We start from the raw sequence: 21582 nt of genomic DNA, 5'->3' as shown, positions 1-21582 counted from the left end.
CACACACTGTTCTGAACAGGCGGGGAGGGGCTGCCAGGAATCCTGTCCCAGAGACAGGAAGGATGTTGGGCTACAATGGAAAAGGAGATACGGGGTGGGGGGAGGAAGGAAGTGCTGTTAACTTTCGGGCCCCAGGCAGGCCTGGGTAGGGAGAGGGGTGTTAACCACCCCCCCCCACACACAGGACTCCAGGAAGGGGGCTGCTGTCTGGGAAGGAGCTAAGGGAAGAGAGCAAAGGTCTCTGGGGGAGGGTGTTCTCTAGCAGGGAGGAGGTCTGGGCGGGAGTTGAATCTAAGCATCTGGGGGAGGCGTTTTCTAGCAGGGAGGAGGTTGGGGGTTGGAACCCAGGAGCCGGGGGTGGGTGATACCTAGCAGGGAGAGGGCTGGGGGTCCAACAGCAGGAGGGGGGAATCTCTAGCAGGAAGTGGGGCTTGAACCCAGGAATCCAGAGGTCATTCCCTAGCAGGGAGCGGGGGTTGGGGAGTAGCTAGGCCATGGCTGGCAGATAGATCCAGATTCCTGCAATGCCAAGACTGGTGGGAACAAAGGGCCTTTGTGTTCCCGATGGGACATGGGCGGGGGGAAGGAAGCGAAGCTGGAACATGGGCACAAGGCAGGAAAGGGAGAGGTGGGATGAGAGGCTGCGAATGGGAGATCCCAGCGCACCCCACTCAGGGTTACGGAATGTCCCCTCCCGGGAGACCAACTGGACAGGAACAGGGCTGGCCTAGGAGACCAGGAGAATCCAGCTCCGCAGAAAACGAGGGCGGCGGGGTGTTTCTTAGGGGTGTTCTCCCCTCGGATTCAGTGCTGACCCCAATGCCCCCCGCACAGTGCAGGGATTCTTACATAAACACCCCCCCCCCCGCGCCTCACCCCATGTGGCTGCATCTCAGCTCCCAGCCAGGGATCGCTCTAGAACAGAAGGGAAGTTGGCTGCAATTGAGCTGCTCAAGAGAAAACCGGAGAGTCTGCCCTCTGCACAGCCTCAGAGGGGAGAAAGCTCCCCCTCGCCCCCGAAATCCTCCCTGGAACTGCAGAGGACAAAGGTAACCCCGGGGACACCAGATGCAGCCTGCAGAGGGGAGCACCGGGACCCCCCGCAGTTTCCCTAATCCACGTTAAATCAGAGGCTGGAGTAGCGACAGATCCAGATCAGATCGTAGTCTGCCCCCTCCTTCCAGAGCTAGTCCCTACTCCCCTCCCGGAGCTGGGACAGAACCCAGGCGTCCTGGCTCCAGGTTGCTCAGCCCCAGATGGCTCCGCCCCGTGCAGGGTGACGCGTCCAGCCATGCTGCTGTTGCGACCTGGAAGCAAACAGCTCCGGGGTCATATGGAAAGTGTCAGCTGGGGGACAGCTCCGCGGGTTCGTCTTTGTGCCCCGCGGGGGTGGGGAGCTGGGAGCCAGGACTCCGGAGTTCTGTCCCCTGCCCTGTCAGGGGAGTGGTGTCTAGTGGTTAGAGCAGGGTAGATCTGGGTGCCAGGACTCCTGGGTTCTGTCCCAGCTCTGAGAGGGGAGTAGGGACTAGTGGTTAATGCAGAGTGGGGCTAGGTGCCATGATTCTCGGGTTCATCCTCAGCTCTGGGAGGGGAGTGGGGGTGGAAGTCAGGACTCCTGGGTTCTGTCCCAGCTCTGGGAGGGGAGTGCATCTAGTAGAGCAGGGGGACTAGAGGCAAGACTCTCTGGCTCTCAGTTACTATATCAGGGGATGGTCCCCTTGATGGGACTGTCTCCCTGCTCTGCAAGACCCACTCCACTTTTGCCTCCTTCTCTCCCCACAGGCTCCCTGTCTCTTCTCCAGAGGCCAGCAGGGGGCAGCTGGGAGTTGGGGGCCTTCTCCTGGAGCCTTGGCCGGGTTGATTTAGTGCCGTGGGACATGACCAACGACCTGGACATCTTTGTGGGGAACACCACGCTGATCGATGAGGAGGTGTACCAGCTCTGGCTGGATGGGTACTCAGGTATGGGGATTGGGGAGTGGGATGTCAGGATTCTGCCTTGGCCTGTGGGTGGAATTAGGGTCTTAGTGGGTTAGAGCAATGTGTGACGGGATGTCAGGACTCTACCCCCAGCTCTGAGAGAAGAGTAACTCTGGATGCCCCCCCCCCCCCCCAAAACCCATCTGTGCCTCAGTTTACCCTGTTGCTTTACTAATGCCAAGGAGGGAAATAGGATGCTTGTCCCATTGACCCTGTCCCCCGATAGCGGGTGGTGAGAGATGAGGTCTGGCCCTGGCTCCCCCGCCTTACACACATTGATCTGACTTCTGAGCCTGTTCCCCTCCCAATGAGTGATGTGGTGTAGGGTTGACCTTGCTGACCTCAGCCCCTTCCCCCTCCCAGTGAGTGATGCAGTGAGCCTGCGATTGCGCAGCGGGATCCTGGAGCAGACAGGGGCCACGGTGGACGTGCTGCAGAGCGACACCATGGATCATTACCGCACTTTCCACATGCTGGAGCGCCTGCTGCACACCCCCTCCAAACTCATCCACCAGCTACACTTTCAGATCCCCCCCTCCCGCCAGGCCATGCTCATTGAAAGGTGGGGGTATGGGGCTGGGAGAGGAGGGGGTTGGGCCCAAGGCTGGAGGGAGGCCAGATGGAGGCCAGAAGGCTGGGTGAGGAAATGAAGGGAGCAAGGCCAGGAGGAAGGGGAGGAGGCTGGGGGTTGGGTAAGTTTGGCCCAAGGCTTGGGGGAAAGAAGGGAAGAGAAAACTGGGCCTGAGGCTGGGGGGAGAAGCTGGGCCCAAGTTCGGGGAGGGAGGAAGCCCAGCCCATGGCTGAATGGGGAAGGGGAATCTGGGCCAAGGTTGGGTGGTGGGTGTGTGCCTGAGGTCCCACTGGGGGAGTCTGAGGCTCTGGGCTCACAGTGGGGCAGAGAGGGGGCAGCTGAGGTGTGTGGGGTGGGGGTGTCTGAGGTGCCCTCTGTCTCCCACTCCTGCGGCGGCAGGTACTATGCCTTTGACGAGGCCTTTGTGCGTGAGGTGCTGGGCAAGAAGCTCTCCAAAGGCACCAAGAAGGACCTAGATGACGTCAGCAGCAAGACAGGCATCACCCTCAAGAGCTGCCGGCGCCAGGTATGGCTCAGCTCAGGGCTCCCATGAGCCTCGGGGGCAGCAGTTACCATTAGACCCAAACTGGCAGCTCAATGAGTCTCTCGGACAGTGGCCCCTATCAGGTCACAGGCCAGGGCTTCCCATGAGCCTGTAGGGCAGCAGCTACCCTCAGGCCCTAAGCTGGCAGCTCCCATGAGCCTCTGGGGCAGCAGCCTGTCAGAATACGGGCTAGGGACTCCCATGAGTCTCTGGGGCATCAGGACACAGGCTGGGGATTCCCATGAGCCTCCTATACCATGACACATATCTGGACCCTGGCCAGGGGATTCCCAGGATCCTCTGGGGTGGTATCTTCCATCAGGCCCCAGGGTGGGGGCTAGCTGGCTCAGGGTGGGGGGAATGGGATATGGGTCCCTTCCCCTCTAGGGCTCTGACTCTCTCCCCCCCACTGTTGTCCTCCTCAGTTTGACAACTTCAAGCGGGTGTTTAAGGTGGTGGAGGAGATGCGGGGGTCCCTGGTGGAGAACATCCAGCAGCACTTCCTGCTCTCAGACCGGCTAGCCAGGTAACAGGTCGGGGGTTACCAGTGGGGCACACCATGATGTAGCTCTGCCTCTAGAGTGTTTCTGCTGGGTTGGCTTGACCCCTCCTACGCTACACAGAACCCTCTGCTGGGCTAAGGCTCCCTGGAGCAGTGAGGCTGGAAATTAACATCCCCATAGGATGCCTGGGGCCCTGGGACAGCTCTCTCTAAGCAATCCACTCAGGCTCTGTGTATACTCAAGCAGAAATGATCACATGACTGCAAGAGCTGGAACCCTGGGCTCGAGCCTGCAACCCTTGGACCATCAGCTGGGCCTGCTCAGCACAGACCTGAGCTGCTCTAAGCCACCCGTTCAGATCTGGGTCACTGCTTGGATGGGAGAGAGTGGGGAAGGAGGTAGGGACAGAGGAATTTTCTGATTCAGTGTATGACACCCTCCCCTACCTCACCCCAGGGACTACGCTGCCATCGTCTTCTTCGCAAACAGCCGCTTCGAGACGGGCAAGAAGAAGCTGCAGTTCCTGACCTTTGAGGATTTTGCTTACTGTGCAGAGCAGATGATCCAGAACTGGACACTGGGAGCCGTGGGTGAGAGTGGGGACCCCCTACTTGGGAGGAGATGGGGCAAATCGGAGCCCCTAGAGAGCTGTGCCTGGACAGCTTCTGGCACAATCATTAAAAACCACTCGGTGGTGCTACGGGGACCTGCAATGTCAACTTATTCCATGGGAGGCGACATCACACTTAGCTCAGCCTGGCTCTGCGGGGTTGGGCTGTGGGGAATGCATCAGCTGGACTTCCCCTAGAACTGGGAGCTATCCATTGTGGTCCCAGTTTTATTCTTGCCTCTGTGTAATCAGCCCCCACACCCCAGCCCAGCTGCAAATCAGTGCAGTGGCTGCAAATCAGTGCTGGGTTATGGATCCCTGTATAAACAGCACCCCCCCCCGCCCAACTCCAAAGCCTTCTCCCATTGTCCACCTGCTCCCCCTAGACTCCAATGTGGACGACATGGATGTGGATCTGGATAAGGAGTTCCTGCAGGAACTCAAGGAGCTCAAGGTGCTGATTGCTGATAAGGATCTGCTTGATCTACATAAGAGGTACAGGCCTGATGTGGGCAGGGCTGGGAGCCAGGACTCCTGGGTTCTAATCCCAGTTCTGGGAGGGGAGCGGGCTCTAGTGAGTTAGAGTTGGGGGGGCTGGAAGCCAGGACTCCTGGGTTCTCGTCTCCATGTGGCCTGTGTTGTAGTGCATGTGGTGGAGCTGGGAGAAGTAGCATTTTCGGGGGTGTCTGTTCTGTCCATATATGATGCCGTTTCTTGGCCCCAGGCCTGGGGAGAGCTGGCAGCGGGCGAACCCTTGGTGTGGGGCCTGACCTCTCTGTCCCTCTGCAGCCTGGTGTGCACGTCACTGCGCGGGAAGATCTCGGTGTACAACGAGATGGAGGCCAACTTCAAGGTGTGTCCTGGGGCCAGGGGTGGAGGACAAGGAGGGAGTAATGGGAATGTGGAGGGGAGATTCTCCCCTCCTGGTTCAAGAAGCCCCTTCAGTGGCCAGGCTTCTGAGTGGTGCCCCCTGTTGGCACCACCTATCAGTGCATTTCCTCTGCATGACCTGATCACATGGATCCGCCGTGTGCCCATGAAGGGCTGGAGCCCACGGCCTGGTTTGCCTGGTGCTATAGCCTGCTGCTCTGGACCCCCTGAACCCCGCACCTCCATCTGCGCCTGCCATGCCTGAGGCACCCACCAGATGGGGATTCTGAGTCAGGCTGCCTGGCCCCACTAGCTTTCTGGGCTCTGAATGCCTGGCGGCATTGGGGCCATGGACACCCTCCCCTCAGATCCATCCCCCTTTCCTTGTGGGGTGTCCCCAGGAGCCAGCTCCACCCTCGGCCCCTACCCCTCTCCCAGCTTGGAACTGGAAGGCAGGATTCCTGGGTTCTCTCCCCTGCTCAGTCACCAACTCACTGAGCGATGCTGGTGAGTCCCTTCCCCTGTGTGTGAATTGGGGGGCAGGGGTTGGTGGTTTGTAACTGCACAGATCCCTGAGGCGTGAGGGCCCCCGTGACTCTCTGGTGACCTGTCTGGGCCCCACAGAACCTGTCACGGGCACTGGTCAATATGGCCTCCAAGCTGATCCACACCAAGGACGTGCGCGACTTCTTCATCGACCTAGTGGAAAAGGTACCACCCCGCATGCACCCTGCATGCATTCCCCCCCATCGCATTCCCTCCCCACCCCCACCAGTCATAGCCCCCCACACCTGGTCACAGGGGGCTTCACTGACTGGTGGACATACACTGCCCCATATATACCAACCCCATCTCCCCCCACACACACACATTGGCTTCTCAGATTCTCCACCGCCAGGACTCCTGGCTGCCCCCGAAGCCAGCCCTCGGAATACATGCTGCCCTGCATGCCTAGGAAGTGGGAGGGAAGAGGGAGATTTGACCTTCATGGCCTGATCACCCCCCAGCTTCCATGCTGGTGGGGCAGGAGGTTGGTTAGTGCCCAGACTCATAGACTCATAGGTCAGAAGGGACCAGTATGATCATCTAGTCTGACCTCCTGCACAAAGCAGGCCACAGAACCCTACCCATCCACTTCTATAACAACCCCTAACCTATGTCCGAGTTATTGAAGTCTTCAAACTGGGTTTGAAGACCTCAAGCTGCAAAGATTCCACCAGCAAGCGACCCATGCCCCACGCTGCAGAGGAAGGCGAAAAACCTCCAGGGCCTCTACCAATCTGCCCTGGAGGAAAATTCCTTCCCGACCCCAAATATGGCGATCAGCTAAACCCTGAGCATGTGGGCAAGACTCACCAGCCAGCACTCAGGAAAGAATTCTCTGCAGTAACTCAGATCCCATCCCATCTAACATCCCATCACAGACCACTGGGCATACTTACCTGCTGATAATCAAAGATCAATTGCCAAAATTAAGCTATCCCATCATACCATCCCTTCCATAAACTTATCAAGCTTAGTCTTAAAGCCAGATATGTCTTTTGCCCCCACTACTCCCCTTGGAAGGCTGTTCCAGAACTTCACTCCTCTAATGGTTAGAAACCTTCGTCTAATTTCAAGTCTAAACTTTCTAGTGTCCAGTTTATACCCATTTGTTCTTGTGTCTACATTAGTACTAAGGGTGGGGAGGGGGGCTAATCTGGGGACTCTGGCCTGTTGGGAACTGGGCTGAGACCCATCAGCTCACCCCGCATGGGGAATTACAGACTTGGAGGGGCACCTAGAGGGGAAATGCACCAGGTCCCATTCCCGCCCCTCCCCCCTCCCCCCCCGCCAGCCTGTCCCAATTTCCAGCAAGCAGGGGGTGAGGGTGAGGTTGTGGGGTGTTGCCCCCAGAACCCAGGCTGTCTCTGACTCCTTTTCCCCCTTCTCCCCAGTTCATTGAGCCCTGCAAGTCAGATAAATGGACTTTGAACGACGTCCGTCTCTTTCTGACGCAGTACACGACGTCTGCTCACACGTTGGACGCCTTCCGGTAAGTGCCGCCCATCAGGGACGTGGGGGCCGCTACTGCCAAAATCACTGCACACAGACTCTTCCAGTCCTAAACTCGAGGGTAGCGTTGATGGCAGCTGTTAACCAGCAGCCCCACCCCAGAGCCAGCTGCATCTGAGCACCAGGTGAGGGATCCCTTTATAAACAGCCTCGGCTCCCCACTCCAGAGAAGGCTGCATTTCAGCACCAGATGACAGAACCCCTTATATGTAGCCCCATACCCGACCCCAGAGCAGCTGCATATCAGCGCCAGGTGAGGGGTCCCTGTATAAACAGCCTCCATGCCCCACCCCAGAGCAGCTGCATATCAGCGCCAGGTGAGGGGTCCCTGTATAAACAACCTCCATGCCCCACCTCAGAGGCGGACACGTCTCAGTGCTATCGTCTGACATCCCAGTTCTTTACCCGCAGACACCAGGCTCTCTGGGATCGGTACATGAGCACCATCAAATCCTGCCTGCTTAAGATGTACCACGACTGACAAGCAGGAGGAGTCCTGACTGTTTTAAATGCCCTGCTCTGCCACTGATCCTTCTGCCGGATCTCTGTTCCCGTGTTCTGTTTACCTGGGCTGCATCTTGGGATCCCTGATGTGAAGCCCCTTCGCCATTTCCCCAGGGCTGGACGCTGCCTCCTCCAAGATTCCCTCTCTCCATCTTCGGAGTTTTAGCCCGTTTTGGAAAATAAATGGAAGAGCCACTTGTTGGATTTGAGTTTTTGTTAGGGTTCGTTCAAAGCACGGGCCTGGCCCGGTATCCCCACTGCCACCAGCCCCCAGTTGAAGCCAGCCCAGTATCCCTACTACCGACACCCTGTCGATCAGAGCCAGGCCCTGGCCTGGCATCCCCACCCTACCCCCAATCAGAGCCGCGGGCCCACCCAGGTATCCCTACCACCAACACCCCTCTGGATTGGAGCTGCAGCACCAGCCCGGTTTTGCCTGCCCCGTCCTTCGATGTCAGTGGGCGGCTGTGGCGGAGCTGTTCCCAGGAGTTGCTGCCTCCCCGTCGTCACAATTCAGCTCCTTCCAGGACTCATCTTTGAGGTGACCCATGCTACAGGGAAACTGTCAGATGGGGGGGGGGGGGGGGCTCAGCTCTATGCATGGCTTTGGGAGAAACACAGACCCTGGAGCCGAACAAACCTAATGAGATCTCACCCCACACACTGCTACATCCCTGCATACAGCTTGTGGGGAGCCCAGGAGTGGCCTAGCAGGGGGCTGTGAGCCAGGATCAAGGGGCACTGGCAGAACTGGGAGGGTGGGGGTGGGGTTAGGGCTAGCAGGGGACTATGGGCCAGGATTGAGGGCCACAGCTGTGTCATTGATTCTATTTACCATAATTTAAATAGGAAAGTAAGGGCTAAAGTCTTGAGTGAGCACCCTGGGGGAGGGGATACATGTTGGCAGAAGTTTGTGTGGGTAGAACCCAGGAGTCCTGATTCTCATTCCCCCTCCCCGCACCAGGTCTCTGTTCTCCAGACGACCCTGCCCAAGGGCCCAGTGCCAGCTCAGACAGAACACCTGAGCCTTCATGCAGCTAATCCCTTCCCCAGGGGGCTGCTCTGTCTGCGCCTCCTCATTCCTGAGTGAGTCCCTGGGGGCACCATACCATACTGCTGCCCCGCCCCAGCTCCCAGAGCTCTGCGTAGAACTCCAGGGTTCTAACCCAACTCGGGGAGGGGGTCTAGTGGTAAGAGCGGGGGGGGGGCTAGGAGCCAGGACTCCTAGGTTCTGTTCCCAGCTCTGGGAGGGGAGTGGGATCTGGGGGGTTAGGGCAGGGAGAGGGCTGGGAGCCAAAAACTTCCAGAACAGGTTTGAAGTTCCATCTGGGGTGGTGGGGCGGGGGGAGAGCCACAGTCTCATTCCTGGGCTCCACCCAGGCGTGCGTGTATCCAATACGAATCCATAGATCTTCAGGTCAGAAGGGACCATGAGAGCAGCTAGTCTGGGGGCCCAGGTCAGAGAAAGTCCCCCTCTCATCCCCGTGCTGAGCCCAGGCACAGGTGCTGGACTGAAGCATCTTCCCAAAGGTAGCCAGGCTGGACCTGGAGACCCTTGGCTGTTTGGTCCCAGGGTTAATTAACCTCTGGGTTAAGAACAATGTCACACTTCTCCTTAGACCGTGTCCGGATTTAACACTGGGGAAGGCTATCGAGGCGTCCACACCTCTGCTGGGGGGGCTCTGGGCTCTTTTCCCCCTCCCCCCAGGAACTCACTAGCCACTTGTGTAAGTCAGCAAAGGTCACTGGCTGGGGGGCAGGATGGCACACAGGGCCTTACCCCTCTCAGGGGTGCTGCTGAGTGGCTGGGGGGTAAATGCACAGACACAGAACCCCCATCCCCTGCTGAGGTGGGGCATGTGAGGGGAGGGGCAAATGTGCCTTGGGATTAACAGTCCCCACTCCCTGGGATGGGGTGGAGGGGGGGCAGGGAGATGGATGGGAAGGAGGGACAGAGGTGGAGATGAGTGGTGGGGGTTCCATGGGAGTGGGCAGGAGGTGGCAGAGAGGGTGTGGAGTCAGGGATTTCCTGGGAGAGGCAGGGGTGTGTGGAGGGTGAGTGGAGGGAGGCTGGGCTGTTGATGGGTGGGTGAGTCTCTGGGGTGTGCAAAAGAGAACAGTGCTGGGGCAGAGGAGTCTAGGTTTGATGGGGGTGAGGGTGGAGTGGTTGGGGGCTGGGAGTCTTGGGGGTAGGAGGGTGGAGCAGGGCTGTGGGGAGGACAGTGGTGGATGGGGCAGGAGATGAGGTGGAGCGGCAGGGGGTGACAGGGCTGGGACAGGAGGTGATGGGGGCTGGGGTGGAGCAGTGGGGGGCTGGGGCAGGAGGTGATGGAGCAGGGATGGAGTGGTGGGGGCTGGGGCAGGGGCTGCACAGGGTGGAGGTGATGGAGTGGAGAGGCTGGGGCAGGGGCTGCTTAGGGGTTGGGGTGGAGGTGATGGGGTGGAGCAGGAGGCTGGGGCAGGGGCTGCATGGAGGGGGGGCAGTGGGGCAGGGGCTACATAGAAGCGGCGGTGGAGGGGGGTCTAGGGCAGGGGCTGCATGGAGCGGGAGAGCGCTGGGGCAGGGGCTGCAGGGGGCGCGGTCTCGCAGCTGGCCGGCCTGGGGCGCACGGCGCCGGCTGTAAGTGGATCCAGGTGCGGGGCGGGTCCCGCTGGCCCGGGGCCAGGAATTCGGGGCAGGGGGGCCAGGGGGAGCCAGCGCGTCTCTCCCAGAGAGCCTCGGCCGCCAGCGCCCGCTCCGTGTGCGCCCGCCCGGCCGTGGGGGATCGGGGCAGACCGGACCCCCCCGGCCTGAGCACGGGGGCGGGGGGTCGATCCCGGACGGTAAGTGGGGCCGGAGGGGTCAGTGGGGGGATCCCCGGGAGCGGACCGGGCCGTGTATGGCTCGAGCCCAGCGGGGGCGGGATCCTGGGTGGCTTTATCCTTAAAAGCAGGAAAACAGCCCGGGCCGCCCTGCGCCCCACACTCCTGGGGATCCCCCTTTGTATCCGTGGCATCACCACCGCGATTGGCAGCAATGGGGGGGGGGATCCTAACGGGACGGGCTGGGATCGGTACAGGGTTAGCGGGGACCCGCCAGGTCAGACCCCTCCCCAAGGCCCAGATAAGCCATTTGTGCCCCACTGACCCCTAACTGGGGGTGGGGGGGAAGAGTACCCCTAATGGAGCCAGCTCAGGGATGGCGGGGGATTAAAATGTTTGGCAGGACCAAAGTTTAGACTGCTCCCCTTCCCCCACCTCACCGCCTGCCCCTCATCTGGCCGAACCCTATCGGCTGCCTGATTTCCCCCCGCCATCACCAGGCTCCTTCCCTGATCCCTTCCTCCCTTATCCATCTGCCCTCCCACTGCTAGGATCCTTCCCCAATTCCCCTCCCCACAACCTCCCCCACCACCTACCTCCCCATTGCTGGGATCCTGCCCCAATTCCCCTCCCCCCACTGCTGGGATTTCTCCCCCCCCCCCAGCCAGCACTCCCCATGACTCCTGTTTCCCTTGCTTGTCTGACCCCTGCCCCAGTCTACATTTCCCATGGCACTCACTGTCCTTTGGTGCCAGGATGCCTCCCCTGCCCTGTGATCCCCATACTGCTTCCTCCCCCATGGCTGGGATCCCTCTCTGATCTGTGCCCTGGCCTACAACCCCCATAGTGCCCATCTCACTCCCTGCCAGGGATTCTGCTGTCAGGATCCCTCCCCCGCCCTGCACTCCCCACACCATCTGCCTCCCACTGCTGGGATCCTTCCCCAATTCCCCTCCCCCATCCCATATTCTCCACACACCTCACCTCCCCCACTGCTGGGATCCCTCCCAGTCCATCCCCCTCAGCCTGCCTCCCTTCCTGTCAGGGTCTCTCCCTGATCCCTACCCCACCACCTGTGTCCAGCTCTCTCAGAAAAGCCCCTCTGGAGACAAGTCTCAGGTGATCCTGCCCTTTGTGGGATCCCCCTCTGATTGGCTGTCCTCCCCAGTGCTCTGCCCCCTGGAGAAGAGCAGCCAATCAGAGCTAGTGCAGAAGACAGGCAGGGCTCTTCTCTCACCCCCTTTCTTCCAGCAGCAGGACAGAGTTTTGGGGTAGGGGAGAGGAGAGTAGAAAAAGTCCAGCAGTGCAGCTCCAGTCTGCCCCCTCCCTTCCCTGCAATAGCAGGCCTTGGGGCAACAGCCGGAGAGCGAGGTCCAGAGTGGCTGTGGGTGAGGGAGGTGTCACTTTGTACACTCCTCTAGGGCACACCCATGTTCCCTAACATGTGCTCTGGCTGGCTAGGAGAGGCTGCAGGGCTCCAGGCCCGGGAGACTAATTATAGACCCGGCCAGACATAAATATTAACACTGCTGGGTCAGTAAGAAAGCTCCTGCTAGGCTGTGCACTGGAACCATCCATCCATACTTTCTGCTATGTACTTTGCGGGGAGCGTCTCCACTTTGCTCCCCTCAGTCAGCTAAGGATCCCCCTTCCCCCAATCCCACCACTACCACCAATACCCTGTCCCCCAGCATGCTACAGTGTTCCTGCCCAGCCTGGGGATGTCCCGGCTCCCCAGAGCTCTGATTTGCTCATGGCTGCTCTGGGATCCCTCCCTGCCACAAATTGGGTTAGCCAGGGGGCTTTGGGTTCCAGAAGGTCTGGGAGGTGGGTGGGTGGCTATTCATAGCCAGGGAGAGGCTATAATTAGCCCAGACTTGACAGGGCTCCTGCCTCAGGAGAGGAGTTGATAGACTCCCTTAGCCTCTGTTTGCATAGTGTGCCTCAATCCAGACCCATAGTCCCCTGCCCTCCCAGCCCTGGGCTCCGCCCTCCCCCACCACTCATCTGATCCCACTCAATCCAGACTCATAGTCCCCTGCCCTCCCAGTCCTGGGCTTCCTCCCGCCCACTCCGCTCAGTTGATCCCCCCTCACTCCAAACCTGTGATCCCCCTGCCATCCCAGCCATTGAGACCTAGTCTGGCAAGGCCTGTTTGGCTGGATTATAATGGGGACTCAGTGCTGAGACCCCCCAGCTCGTGACATGCCCTCACTTTGAACCTAGCTGTGAAATCTCCAAGGGATCTAGAACGCTAAGGATCTCTGCCATTGGGGTGTCAGGGGAGGCCCAGTGGGAAGGACAAGATACAATGGATGGGGAGGGGCTGCCATTCAGGATTGGTCCCTTCTCCTCCCTCATCACCCTCCAAATGGGGCTGGATGGACTCCAAGTGGGGACAGGAATGGGGGTGGTCTGGATGCTCTGAGCCAAAGTGTCCCCACCAAACTTTTTGGCTTTGAATCTGCTGGGCGCTGGGATACTGGGAGGGGGAGAGGACAGCAGGGAAAGCCTCAGCTTGCAGGGAGAGGTATCCATGTTCCATATGTCCCAGGGCACTGTGAGGTGTGCTCGGCCCCAGGGCAGGTGCAGGGACAGGATCCCTGTCCCCAAGGCCCAACGGAATTTGCCTTCATTCTCAGCAGTACAGAGGCAATGACACATAGTGGGGATACCAGGCCATTGGTCAGATCCAATTGAGAGGGGTTTCTAATTACCTGTCTGGGGGTTGTTGGTCCAGTCTGAGGGGCACAGGCAGGCCTGTGGCGAGTGACACTAACCCCTGTCTTACCCCTGGCAGGACCATGTGGCCCGTCTCCTGCCTGCTGCTGGCAGTGCTGGTGGGCACGGCACTTGCACAGGAGCTGGAGGAACCTGATAGCTACACGGTAAGAATCTGCCAGCGCTACCCACCCTGCACATGTCCTCTAGGGTGGAGCGGGTGGGCTGTTTATACAGGGTCCCTTGCTCCATGCTGAGATGCAGCTGCCTCTGGGGTGAGGCACAGGGACTGTGTATACAGGGGTCCCTCAGCAAAACTCCAGTATATTGGAGGGGATCCCATCCTTAGTGCCCCTGAGATACCCCGGAATAACAAACTGGGCTGCACAGCCCCCACTCACAAACTGAGACACTAACGCTGTTGGATTAACTAGCGGTCGCTCTCTTCATAGCTTCTCTCAAACTCGTTGCATCCACCAGGGCTCCTTGCATCCCTCTATTCCTCGCCCTCTGGGTGCCACCGTCCCCATCCCTCCTCTCTGTTTCAGTGGCTTCCTGCAACACTCCCCCTCCACTTTCTCTCCCCACCAGAGGTGCTTTGTGCCCCCTCCCCTTCCTCTCTTTCCCTCTCCACCATTATGATTTGTCTGGTGTGGGAGATAAATTCAATCAGCGTGTTACCATATTAAATCTATGGAGAGTTTTGTGCGTGTGCATGTTGCCCCCTGCTGGAGAGACGATGAGACCTGCTCTGTGTCCGTCCGTCCCAGCTGCCTTGCTCCCAGGTGGGGTCTGTGCAGGGCCCAATCAGTTTTCCCTTAGCTGCGTGCTTGCCCTGATCTGGCCTCGGACACCTGGGTTCCTCTCCTGACCCTGCAGGGCCCATTAATGCTTTTAAGGGCAATGGGATACTGTTGGTTCAGCCCTTTGATTTCTTCACTCCTATATTGGTGGGGGTGTTTCCCACTCTCTGTGGACCCCCAACTGTAACCGTCTCCCTCTCTTACCCCTAGGAATGCACAGATGGATACCAGTGGGACTCAGACACACAGCACTGCAAAGGTGTGCGGAGTGGTTGAAGGTGGGGGGCTGAGAGCCAGGACTCCTGGGTTCTACCCCAGGGTTGGGAGGGGAGTGGGGACAGTGAGTTAGAGCAGGGGGAAGGGACTGGGAGCCAGGACTCCTGGGTTCTACCCTAGGGCTGGGAGGGGAGCAGGCTGTAGTGAGTCCTTGGGAGGAAGGACTTGGACTCCTGCGTTCTTACCCTGGGCCTGTCCCCAGACGTGAACGAGTGTGAGACCATTCCCGAGGCCTGCAAGGGTGAGATGAAATGCATCAATCACTATGGCGGGTACCTCTGCCTGCCACGCTCAGCCTCCGTCATCAATGATGTGCACTCGGAGAATGCCGCGCCCCCCAGTGCCCCTCGGCCCCGGCCTCCCCGACCCTCACTCACCGCCTCCCGTCACAACGCCTGCCCCCAGGGCTACAAGCCTGATGGGCACGGCTCCTGCCTGGGTGAGTACACAGGGGAGTGGTTGGGGGGAAGAGGGGCAAGAGAGCATGGCTGGGGGAGGGGGCATGGTGGGGAAGACAGGTGGGTGCATGGCTGGGGGAGGGGCAGGTGAAATGTGGGGGGGGGAAGACAGGCAGGGGCATGGCTGGGAGAGGGGCGGGGGAAAATGGCTGGGGGAAGACAGGTGGGGGCATGGCTGAAGGAGGGGCAGGCGAAGGCATGGCTTGGGGGAGGAGGGAATGGTGGGGTGGACAGGTAGGGGGAACAGCCTCAGCACAAGGCATACTGGGAGGCAGGTGGTTGGTATCACTGGGGGTTAGGGAGCTGCTTCCCCCCAAGCAGAAGCTGGTGATTCTATGGGGCAGGTAACTCCTATCCAGAAAACCCCTGGGACCTGATCCCTGGCACCACCGGCTTGGGAGGGTATCTGCCCTGGCTAACCCTGCATGTCCTGATGCTGCCCCCTGCAGATGTGGATGAGTGTGAGTACGAGCTGCATGACTGCCAGCCCAGCCAGGAGTGCATCAACACGGCCGGCGCCTTCCACTGCAAGTGCCCCGACGGCTACCGCAAGATTGGCTCCGAGTGCGTGGGTGAGTTGGCAGTGGCCACTGGGGGCGCTGTGCTGCAGGGAGCAGGGCTGGGGCAGAGGATGTGAGTTTAACCCCTTCTCTCCTGCGTGGCAGACATCGACGAGTGCCGGTACCGGTACTGCCAGCATCGCTGCGTCAACTCCCCAGGCTCCTTCTCCTGCCAGTGTGAGCCAGGCTTCCAGCTGGCCAGCAACAACCGCTCCTGCGTGGGTAAGGGACCTGCCCTGCCAGAGGGACAATGGGGGCTGGAAGCCAGGACTCCTGGGTTCTATCCTAGCTGTGGCAGGAGAGTGGGGTCTAGTGATTAGAGGAGGAGGAGGGGGATTGGGACTCAGGACTCCTGGATTTTATTCCTGTTCCCATTTGCATCACCTGGTGGATGTCTGAACGCTGTTATACACCACCATGCTCCACCCCAGAAGCAGTTGCATCCTGGTGCTGGACATGTTGGGATCTCACCCTGCGCTTTCCTTGCAGATGTGAATGAGTGTGAGATGGGGGCGCCGTGTGGGCAGCGCTGTTTCAACACCTACGGCACCTTCATCTGCCGCTGCAACCAGGGCTATGAGCTCGACCGCGACGGCTTCACCTGCAAAGGTAGGTGAGCCTGGCCCCTGCTCCTAGCCCAGCCCTCAATCCTAGCCTTCCCTACTTTTAGCATGCTCCAGGCCTAGCTCCTAACATAGCTATAGCTCCTCCCGTGCCCTTAGCTCCTCCCTTTTCTAGCCCCATGTTGTTGTCTATCAGCTACCACCCTTTTATCTCACTCCTGTTTAGTTCCTCCAAAATTTTAACTGTCCCCATTTCCCTTAGCCCTTCCCCCCTGGCAATTCCTCCCCTCTTGTCCAGTTCTAGCTCCTCCTACTCCATTCTGCTCCTCCCACTTTCCCATGTTCCCTCCCCATATTCTCTTTAGCCCCTCCCCTTTGTTTTGTGCCGCCCACCTGCCCATTCCCTTGCCTTGGGGTCCTTCTTAGCTCCTCCCCCTGCTCTTTTCCCACCGATTGGCTATGAGGGGTGGTAAGGGGGAATCTCTAGTGAGGCTGATGGGCACAGACAGATCCTGTGGTTCCTGGAGCAGGGATGGACAAGGAGGTGAAGGATGCCCGGCCCTCTTACACTTTGCTTCCCCCCATCAGATATTGATGAGTGCAGCTACTCCAGCTACCTGTGCCAGTTCCAGTGCATCAATGAGCCAGGGAGATTCTCCTGCGACTGCCCCCAGGGCTACCAGCTCCTGGGCACCCGCCTCTGCCAAGGTACCAGTGCATCCCAGTGCTGGGAAGGACTTCAACCACCGAGCTACTTCCTCCCCACGACACTCCACCCACCCCAGCTGGCCCCTGCTGCCCTAAAGAAATCCCAGAACCCCTGCAAGAGCCATTGAAAGGGGGTGGCTTGGCATTGCAGGGGCCTGTAGGTTGGGATGGAGGGCCACAGCAGAGCTGTGTGAAAGGCATTCTGGGTTTTCCCCATTCTCTGAGCCAGTCATCCCAGGAGAGAGACCAAGATCTGAACAGATCCCTGTTGGGGCCCCAGAGCATCCTGCCACCAGTGGGAGGGGGTCTACTGGCTAGGAATGGGCAGGGCCTCAGGGTTCCTGGGTTTTATTCCAGGCTCTGCTACTCACCTTGGAAAAGTTCCTGCCTCTCCTGGTGCCTCAGTTTCCCCTCTTGCCCCGTGTCTATTCAGATTGAGGGCTCTTTGGGGCAGAGATTGTCACAGTGTGTCTATGCAGTGCCTGGCACAGCGGGAGCCTTGATCTTGATCTGGAGGTTGTCCTGTGTGGTGGCCGGCCCAGTGGGGCCTGTGCAGCACCTGGCACAATGGGAGCCCCGGTCCTGATGGGTGTCTGACTCCAGTTACCCCAGTCTCTCCTCACTGCAGACATAAATGAGTGTGAGACGGCTGCCCACCAATGCACTGAGGCCCAGAGCTGCATCAATTTCCATGGGGGCTATCGCTGCGTGGAGAAGAACCGTTGCCTGGAGCCTTACGTGCAGGTGTCTGACAAGTGAGTCTGTGCGGCATGCTCGGTGGGGACTGGCTGGTTTCCCTTACTTAAGCAGGGCTGTCCGTGGATGGAGACTCATAAGGAACCACCAATGTGGCACTAGGAGGTGCGGTGCTGCAGGGTCAGGGGGTTCAGAAGGGGGTGCTCTCCCCTTGCACTCAGTACTGGCCCCCGTGCTGTGCTTAGTAATGCCACATTTTCCAGTAGCTGAGGGATGAGTGTTCTGACAAAATACAGAATGACCAAGTATTGGGTTTTTGATCGGAACACCTGGTCAAACAGGGACCCTAGCGGCGCAGGGCCATTAAAGGTCCAGTTGGGGGTGCTGCAGATCTAATGCAGGCTACTCCCTACTTGTCCTGGCACCGTGCTGCGCCCCGGAAGCAGCCAGTAGGTCCGGCTCCTAGGCAGGGGGGGGCCACGGGGCTCCGCGCACTGCCCCCACCCCGACTCAGCACTCCCATTGGCCAGGAACCAGAGTTGGGGGGGCAGTGCCTCCTGCCCACTAGTGCTGGACCTGCTGGCTGCTTCAGGGGCACGCACAACGTCGTGTCAGGATGGGCAGCCAGCCTGCCTTAGCCCCGCTGACCAGGAGCAGTCCAAGGTAAACCCATGCCCCAGCCCCCTGCCCCAGTGCTGAGCCCCCCCCAACCCAGAGCCCCCTCCTGCACCCAAAGCTTTCATCCCCGGCCCCACTCCAGAGCCTGTACCCTCAACCCAGAGCCTGTACCTCCCTGCACCCCAGCCCTGCCTGAGCCCAGGGGTGGGTCTAGCTTTTTTGCCGCCCCAAGCACAGCAGGCAGGCAGGCTGCCTTCGGCGGTGCGCCTGTGGGAGGTCCTCAGTCCTGCGAATTCGGCGGTACGCCTGTGGGTGGTCTGCCGGTCCCGCGGCTTCGACTTACCTGCCGTGGGACGGGTGGACCTCCCCCAGGTGTGCCGCCGAAGGGTACTTGACTGCCGCCCTCGCAGGCACCAGCAGGGCGCCCCCCGCGGCTTGCCGCCCCGGCACGCGCTTGGAGCGCTGGTGCCTGGAGCTGCTGCTGCCTGAGACCCCGCAAACCTGAAGCCCCCTCCTGAACCTCAAACTCCTCATTCCCAAGCCACTGCCCCAGCAAAAGTGAGTGAGGATGGGAGAGAGTGAGCCACTGAGGGAGGGGGGAATGTAGTGAGTAGGGGCGGGGCCTCACAGAAGGGGCGGGACTAGGGTGTTCTGTTTTATGCCATTGGAAAGTTGGCAATCCTACTGAAATACCCAATTCTAAGCAGTCGGCAAGTCAGTGAGAGACCAAGGGATGGACCCCAGATGTCCTGCCCCACACTAACTTTGTCCCTCCCTCACAGCCGCTGTCTGTGCCCTACCACGAACCCTCTGTGCCGGGAGCAGCCCTCGTCCATCGTGCACCGTTACATGAGCATCACAGCTGACCGGACTGTCCCTTCCGACATCTTCCAGATCCAGGCCACTAGCGTCTACCCTGGAGCCTACAATGCCTTCCAGATCCGCTCTGGCAACGAGCAGGGGGAGTTCTACATCCGGGTGAGTGGGAGGAGGAGAGCAGGAGGGGGGGGCTCTGGTCAGGACAGACCACCACAGAAGGCGGGACTTCCTCTTTTAACCAAATTACCAATAGTGGGGGGGGCTGCTACCAGGACTTTCTGGGTTGCTCTTAGTACCAGGCAATGGGCATGTCGTGCTTATCCAGAAACCCAGACAGTAGGCCTGAGCTCCTCCTTGAGGGCAGGACATTCTGAATTGCTCATAGCAGCAACCAGTGGGTGCTTCCCTGAAGGCAGAACTTCCTGCATTAGTCTAAACCCAGCCAACCAAAGAAGCAGCAGCTGTTTCATGGGCAGGGGGCAGGGGGGAAATTAGAGGGAGCAGACAGAACCCCTGGGATGAGGGGATACAGGGAATCCCTGAACTAGAGGGGATGAGGGATGCCAGGCACGCTGGTGGGGGTGATGTGCTCGGGCAACAGAAGCTATGGATGCCCCCTAGTTATTAATGGGTGTCGTAGGGAGCTGTAGGAAACAGGCAGAAGGTGAGTAGGAACTTGCAGGGGAGAAGTCTGAGCAGGAGACAGAAGGGGTGAAGTGGGGAGGGCAGAGACACAAAGTGAATCAAAACAGTAGGAAGTGACTGGCCTGAGCTCCCTTTTCCTTTGCCTCCTTGGGCCAGAGGGGTTTCCCTCCAGACTATATGTGCTGGAGCCAGTCCACGGGATGGCGCTAGTGAGAGGCAGAGCTAGAGCCAGGGGTAGAGCAGGTTTTAAACCGTATTTAGATGCCTAATGCTCTTGATTTCAAGGGGAGTTAGGTGCCTAAACACCTTTTAAAAAATCTGGCCTTATTCTGCCTGCCCACTTCTGCTGTGACAGGAAAGTAGGGGCTGTGGCTGATCAGCTCCACAATGTCAGGGCAAGGGCTAGGCCCCCCAAGGCTGAACCCCTGGGCTTGGGTCGGATCAGGAAATAAGATCAGCAGAAAACCAGGCCCTTTGGGATGTCACTGGTGCCCCCTACAGCTGGCAACAGCTTCCTCTATTGCGCTGTCACTGGGGCCACACCTTGACTTGGGTCAGCAACAAAGTGGGCACCGCTTTAGTTACACTGAAATATGATTTGGTTGGGTCAGTGCCCCCTGGAGGGGAAAGGCCCCATGTCCCCTTCCCCACCACCCCCAAATGGGGCCAGATGGGAGCCAGCACCCCTAGAGGTTTGCATTAACTCATCCGCTCTCTTGGCAGCAAATCAATAACATCAGCGCAATGCTGGTTCTGGCCCGGCCTGTCACAGGGCCCCGGGAATACATGCTGGACCTGGAGATGGTGACTATGAACTCACTCATGAGCTACCGCTCCAGCTCGGTGCTGCGCCTCACCATCTTCGTGGGAGCCTATTCTTTCTAGTGCCCCAGCCTGGGTAAGACAGGGCTAGTTTGTGGAGGTGGGAATGACTGGGAGGGTCCCTGATTAGCAATGGAGAGCTCCCTAAATGAGCTCCATTATCTCTGCTCCCTGCCCCTTCAGACCAAGACAGATTGCACCTAGCTCTGGGGCATGTCCGCTCTGAGAAGCCAGAACAATCCCCAGCTGGAATCCCTGCCGGGCGAGTTGCCCCCACAGAAAGTCCTGAGGGGGCTAGATCCTGGTCTCTCTGTCCTGCAGACAAAGGCCAATCCAAGCCAATGCCAGACACTCACCCTGGAACTGAGGGGTGGATGTTTATCAAGGAGGGGGATTTGCCCTGGGAACAACTGACCTGGGCGGGGGGCAAGGGGAGATAGAGAAACTCTACTGCTCAGGGTCTTCCACTGCAGCTGGGCTGTATCCTTCTAGCTCAGCCACCAGACATGAGTTGCATGCTGGGGTTGCTATCAGGACATGCTCCAGCACCTGGGAAAGGAGCTGAGCTGAGGGCCATGTGCCCCAGTGTCCTGGCCTGTGCCAGCGGCTCTGAGGGGAGGTGTAAAACTGTGCAGGGCGGGACAGATTGTCTCACCCAGCTGTGTCATGGGCTGGCTGTAAAACCAAAGAATCCCAGAGCAGATGGAGCCATGTAGGGGTGTGTGTGTGGTGGGGGGGGGGTGTAACACACCCTGCCTCTTCCTTTCCCTAGGGGCTGAAGCAGGATCCCAGGCCACAATGTTGCTGTTTTCTGCCCCTGCAGGTTGGCACCGGTCCAAAGGGGACAGTGCAGCTGGGCCCAGCTTCAGCTCACTGGCTCTCGAGAGACATCAGTGGGGTACGGGACCCCAGCTGCCACACTGGAAACTGACATGCAGCTGAGCCCAACTCTTCCATCCCTCCAGCCTGCTCGTGGGCTCTGCCCCTCCCTGGCTGGAGACCCCCGAGCTGGGCTCCTGCACCAATCAGAGGTGGGATTTTGGCTGACTGTTCCACTTTTTGGTTTGAAAAAATGGAAAATTTCAGTAAAAGCACCAAGACCAAACCCAGAATAAGGCAAAGCAGGTAGAGTTGGGGTTTCTGGTTCTGCCACCACTACCAGAGCTGATTGGGGGAGGCGGGTCCGGGCAGCACTAGGCACAATTGTGTGAGTGTGAAGAAGTAATTGGCCATATGAAGCACAGGCAGATGTGCTCGAACATTGGACAGAAGCCCTTCAGTAGGGGGCGTTCTCCCCTCCCAGGATGGAGCAGACACTCCATAGGGGGTGCTCTCCCTCCACAGCCAGGACGAGAAGCTCAGCTGTGGGACAAGATAAAATTGAGCTGGTGCTCATCTCTGCCCATTAACTCCCCTCCCCCTGCAATGGGGGGTGAATCCTGGCATCTAGACCC

General features: G+C 59.2%; 2 protein-coding genes across 2 annotated transcripts; both read left to right on the top strand.

Moving 5' to 3' along the window:
- The first annotated feature begins 1313 nt into the window (after positions 1–1313).
- Positions 1314–7846, top strand: FIBP (FGF1 intracellular binding protein). Its single transcript, XM_032804303.2, has 11 exons — positions 1314–1366; positions 1783–1962; positions 2344–2542; positions 2951–3077; positions 3521–3621; positions 4055–4188; positions 4595–4703; positions 4998–5061; positions 5703–5789; positions 7016–7113; positions 7545–7846. The coding sequence occupies exons 2-11, from the start codon at positions 1878–1880 to the stop codon at positions 7612–7614; spliced, it is 1074 nt and encodes a 357-aa protein (XP_032660194.1). The 5' UTR covers positions 1314–1366; positions 1783–1877; the 3' UTR covers positions 7615–7846.
- A 2568-nt stretch (positions 7847–10414) lies between these two features.
- Positions 10415–21244, top strand: EFEMP2 (EGF containing fibulin extracellular matrix protein 2). Its single transcript, XM_032804296.2, has 12 exons — positions 10415–10460; positions 13240–13327; positions 14174–14222; positions 14442–14678; positions 15147–15269; positions 15363–15479; positions 15747–15866; positions 16409–16528; positions 17157–17283; positions 18625–18820; positions 20030–20204; positions 20952–21244. Exons 2-11 carry the CDS (start codon positions 13244–13246, stop codon positions 20189–20191), a joined length of 1335 nt encoding a protein of 444 aa, XP_032660187.1. The 5' UTR covers positions 10415–10460; positions 13240–13243; the 3' UTR covers positions 20192–20204; positions 20952–21244.
- The last annotated feature ends 338 nt before the right edge of the window (positions 21245–21582 follow it).

This window comes from Chelonoidis abingdonii, chromosome 17 (genome assembly GCF_003597395.2).
Source record: "Chelonoidis abingdonii isolate Lonesome George chromosome 17, CheloAbing_2.0, whole genome shotgun sequence".
NCBI lineage: Eukaryota > Metazoa > Chordata > Testudines > Testudinidae > Chelonoidis > Chelonoidis abingdonii.
This window is presented reverse-complemented; position numbering and strand designations above follow the sequence as displayed.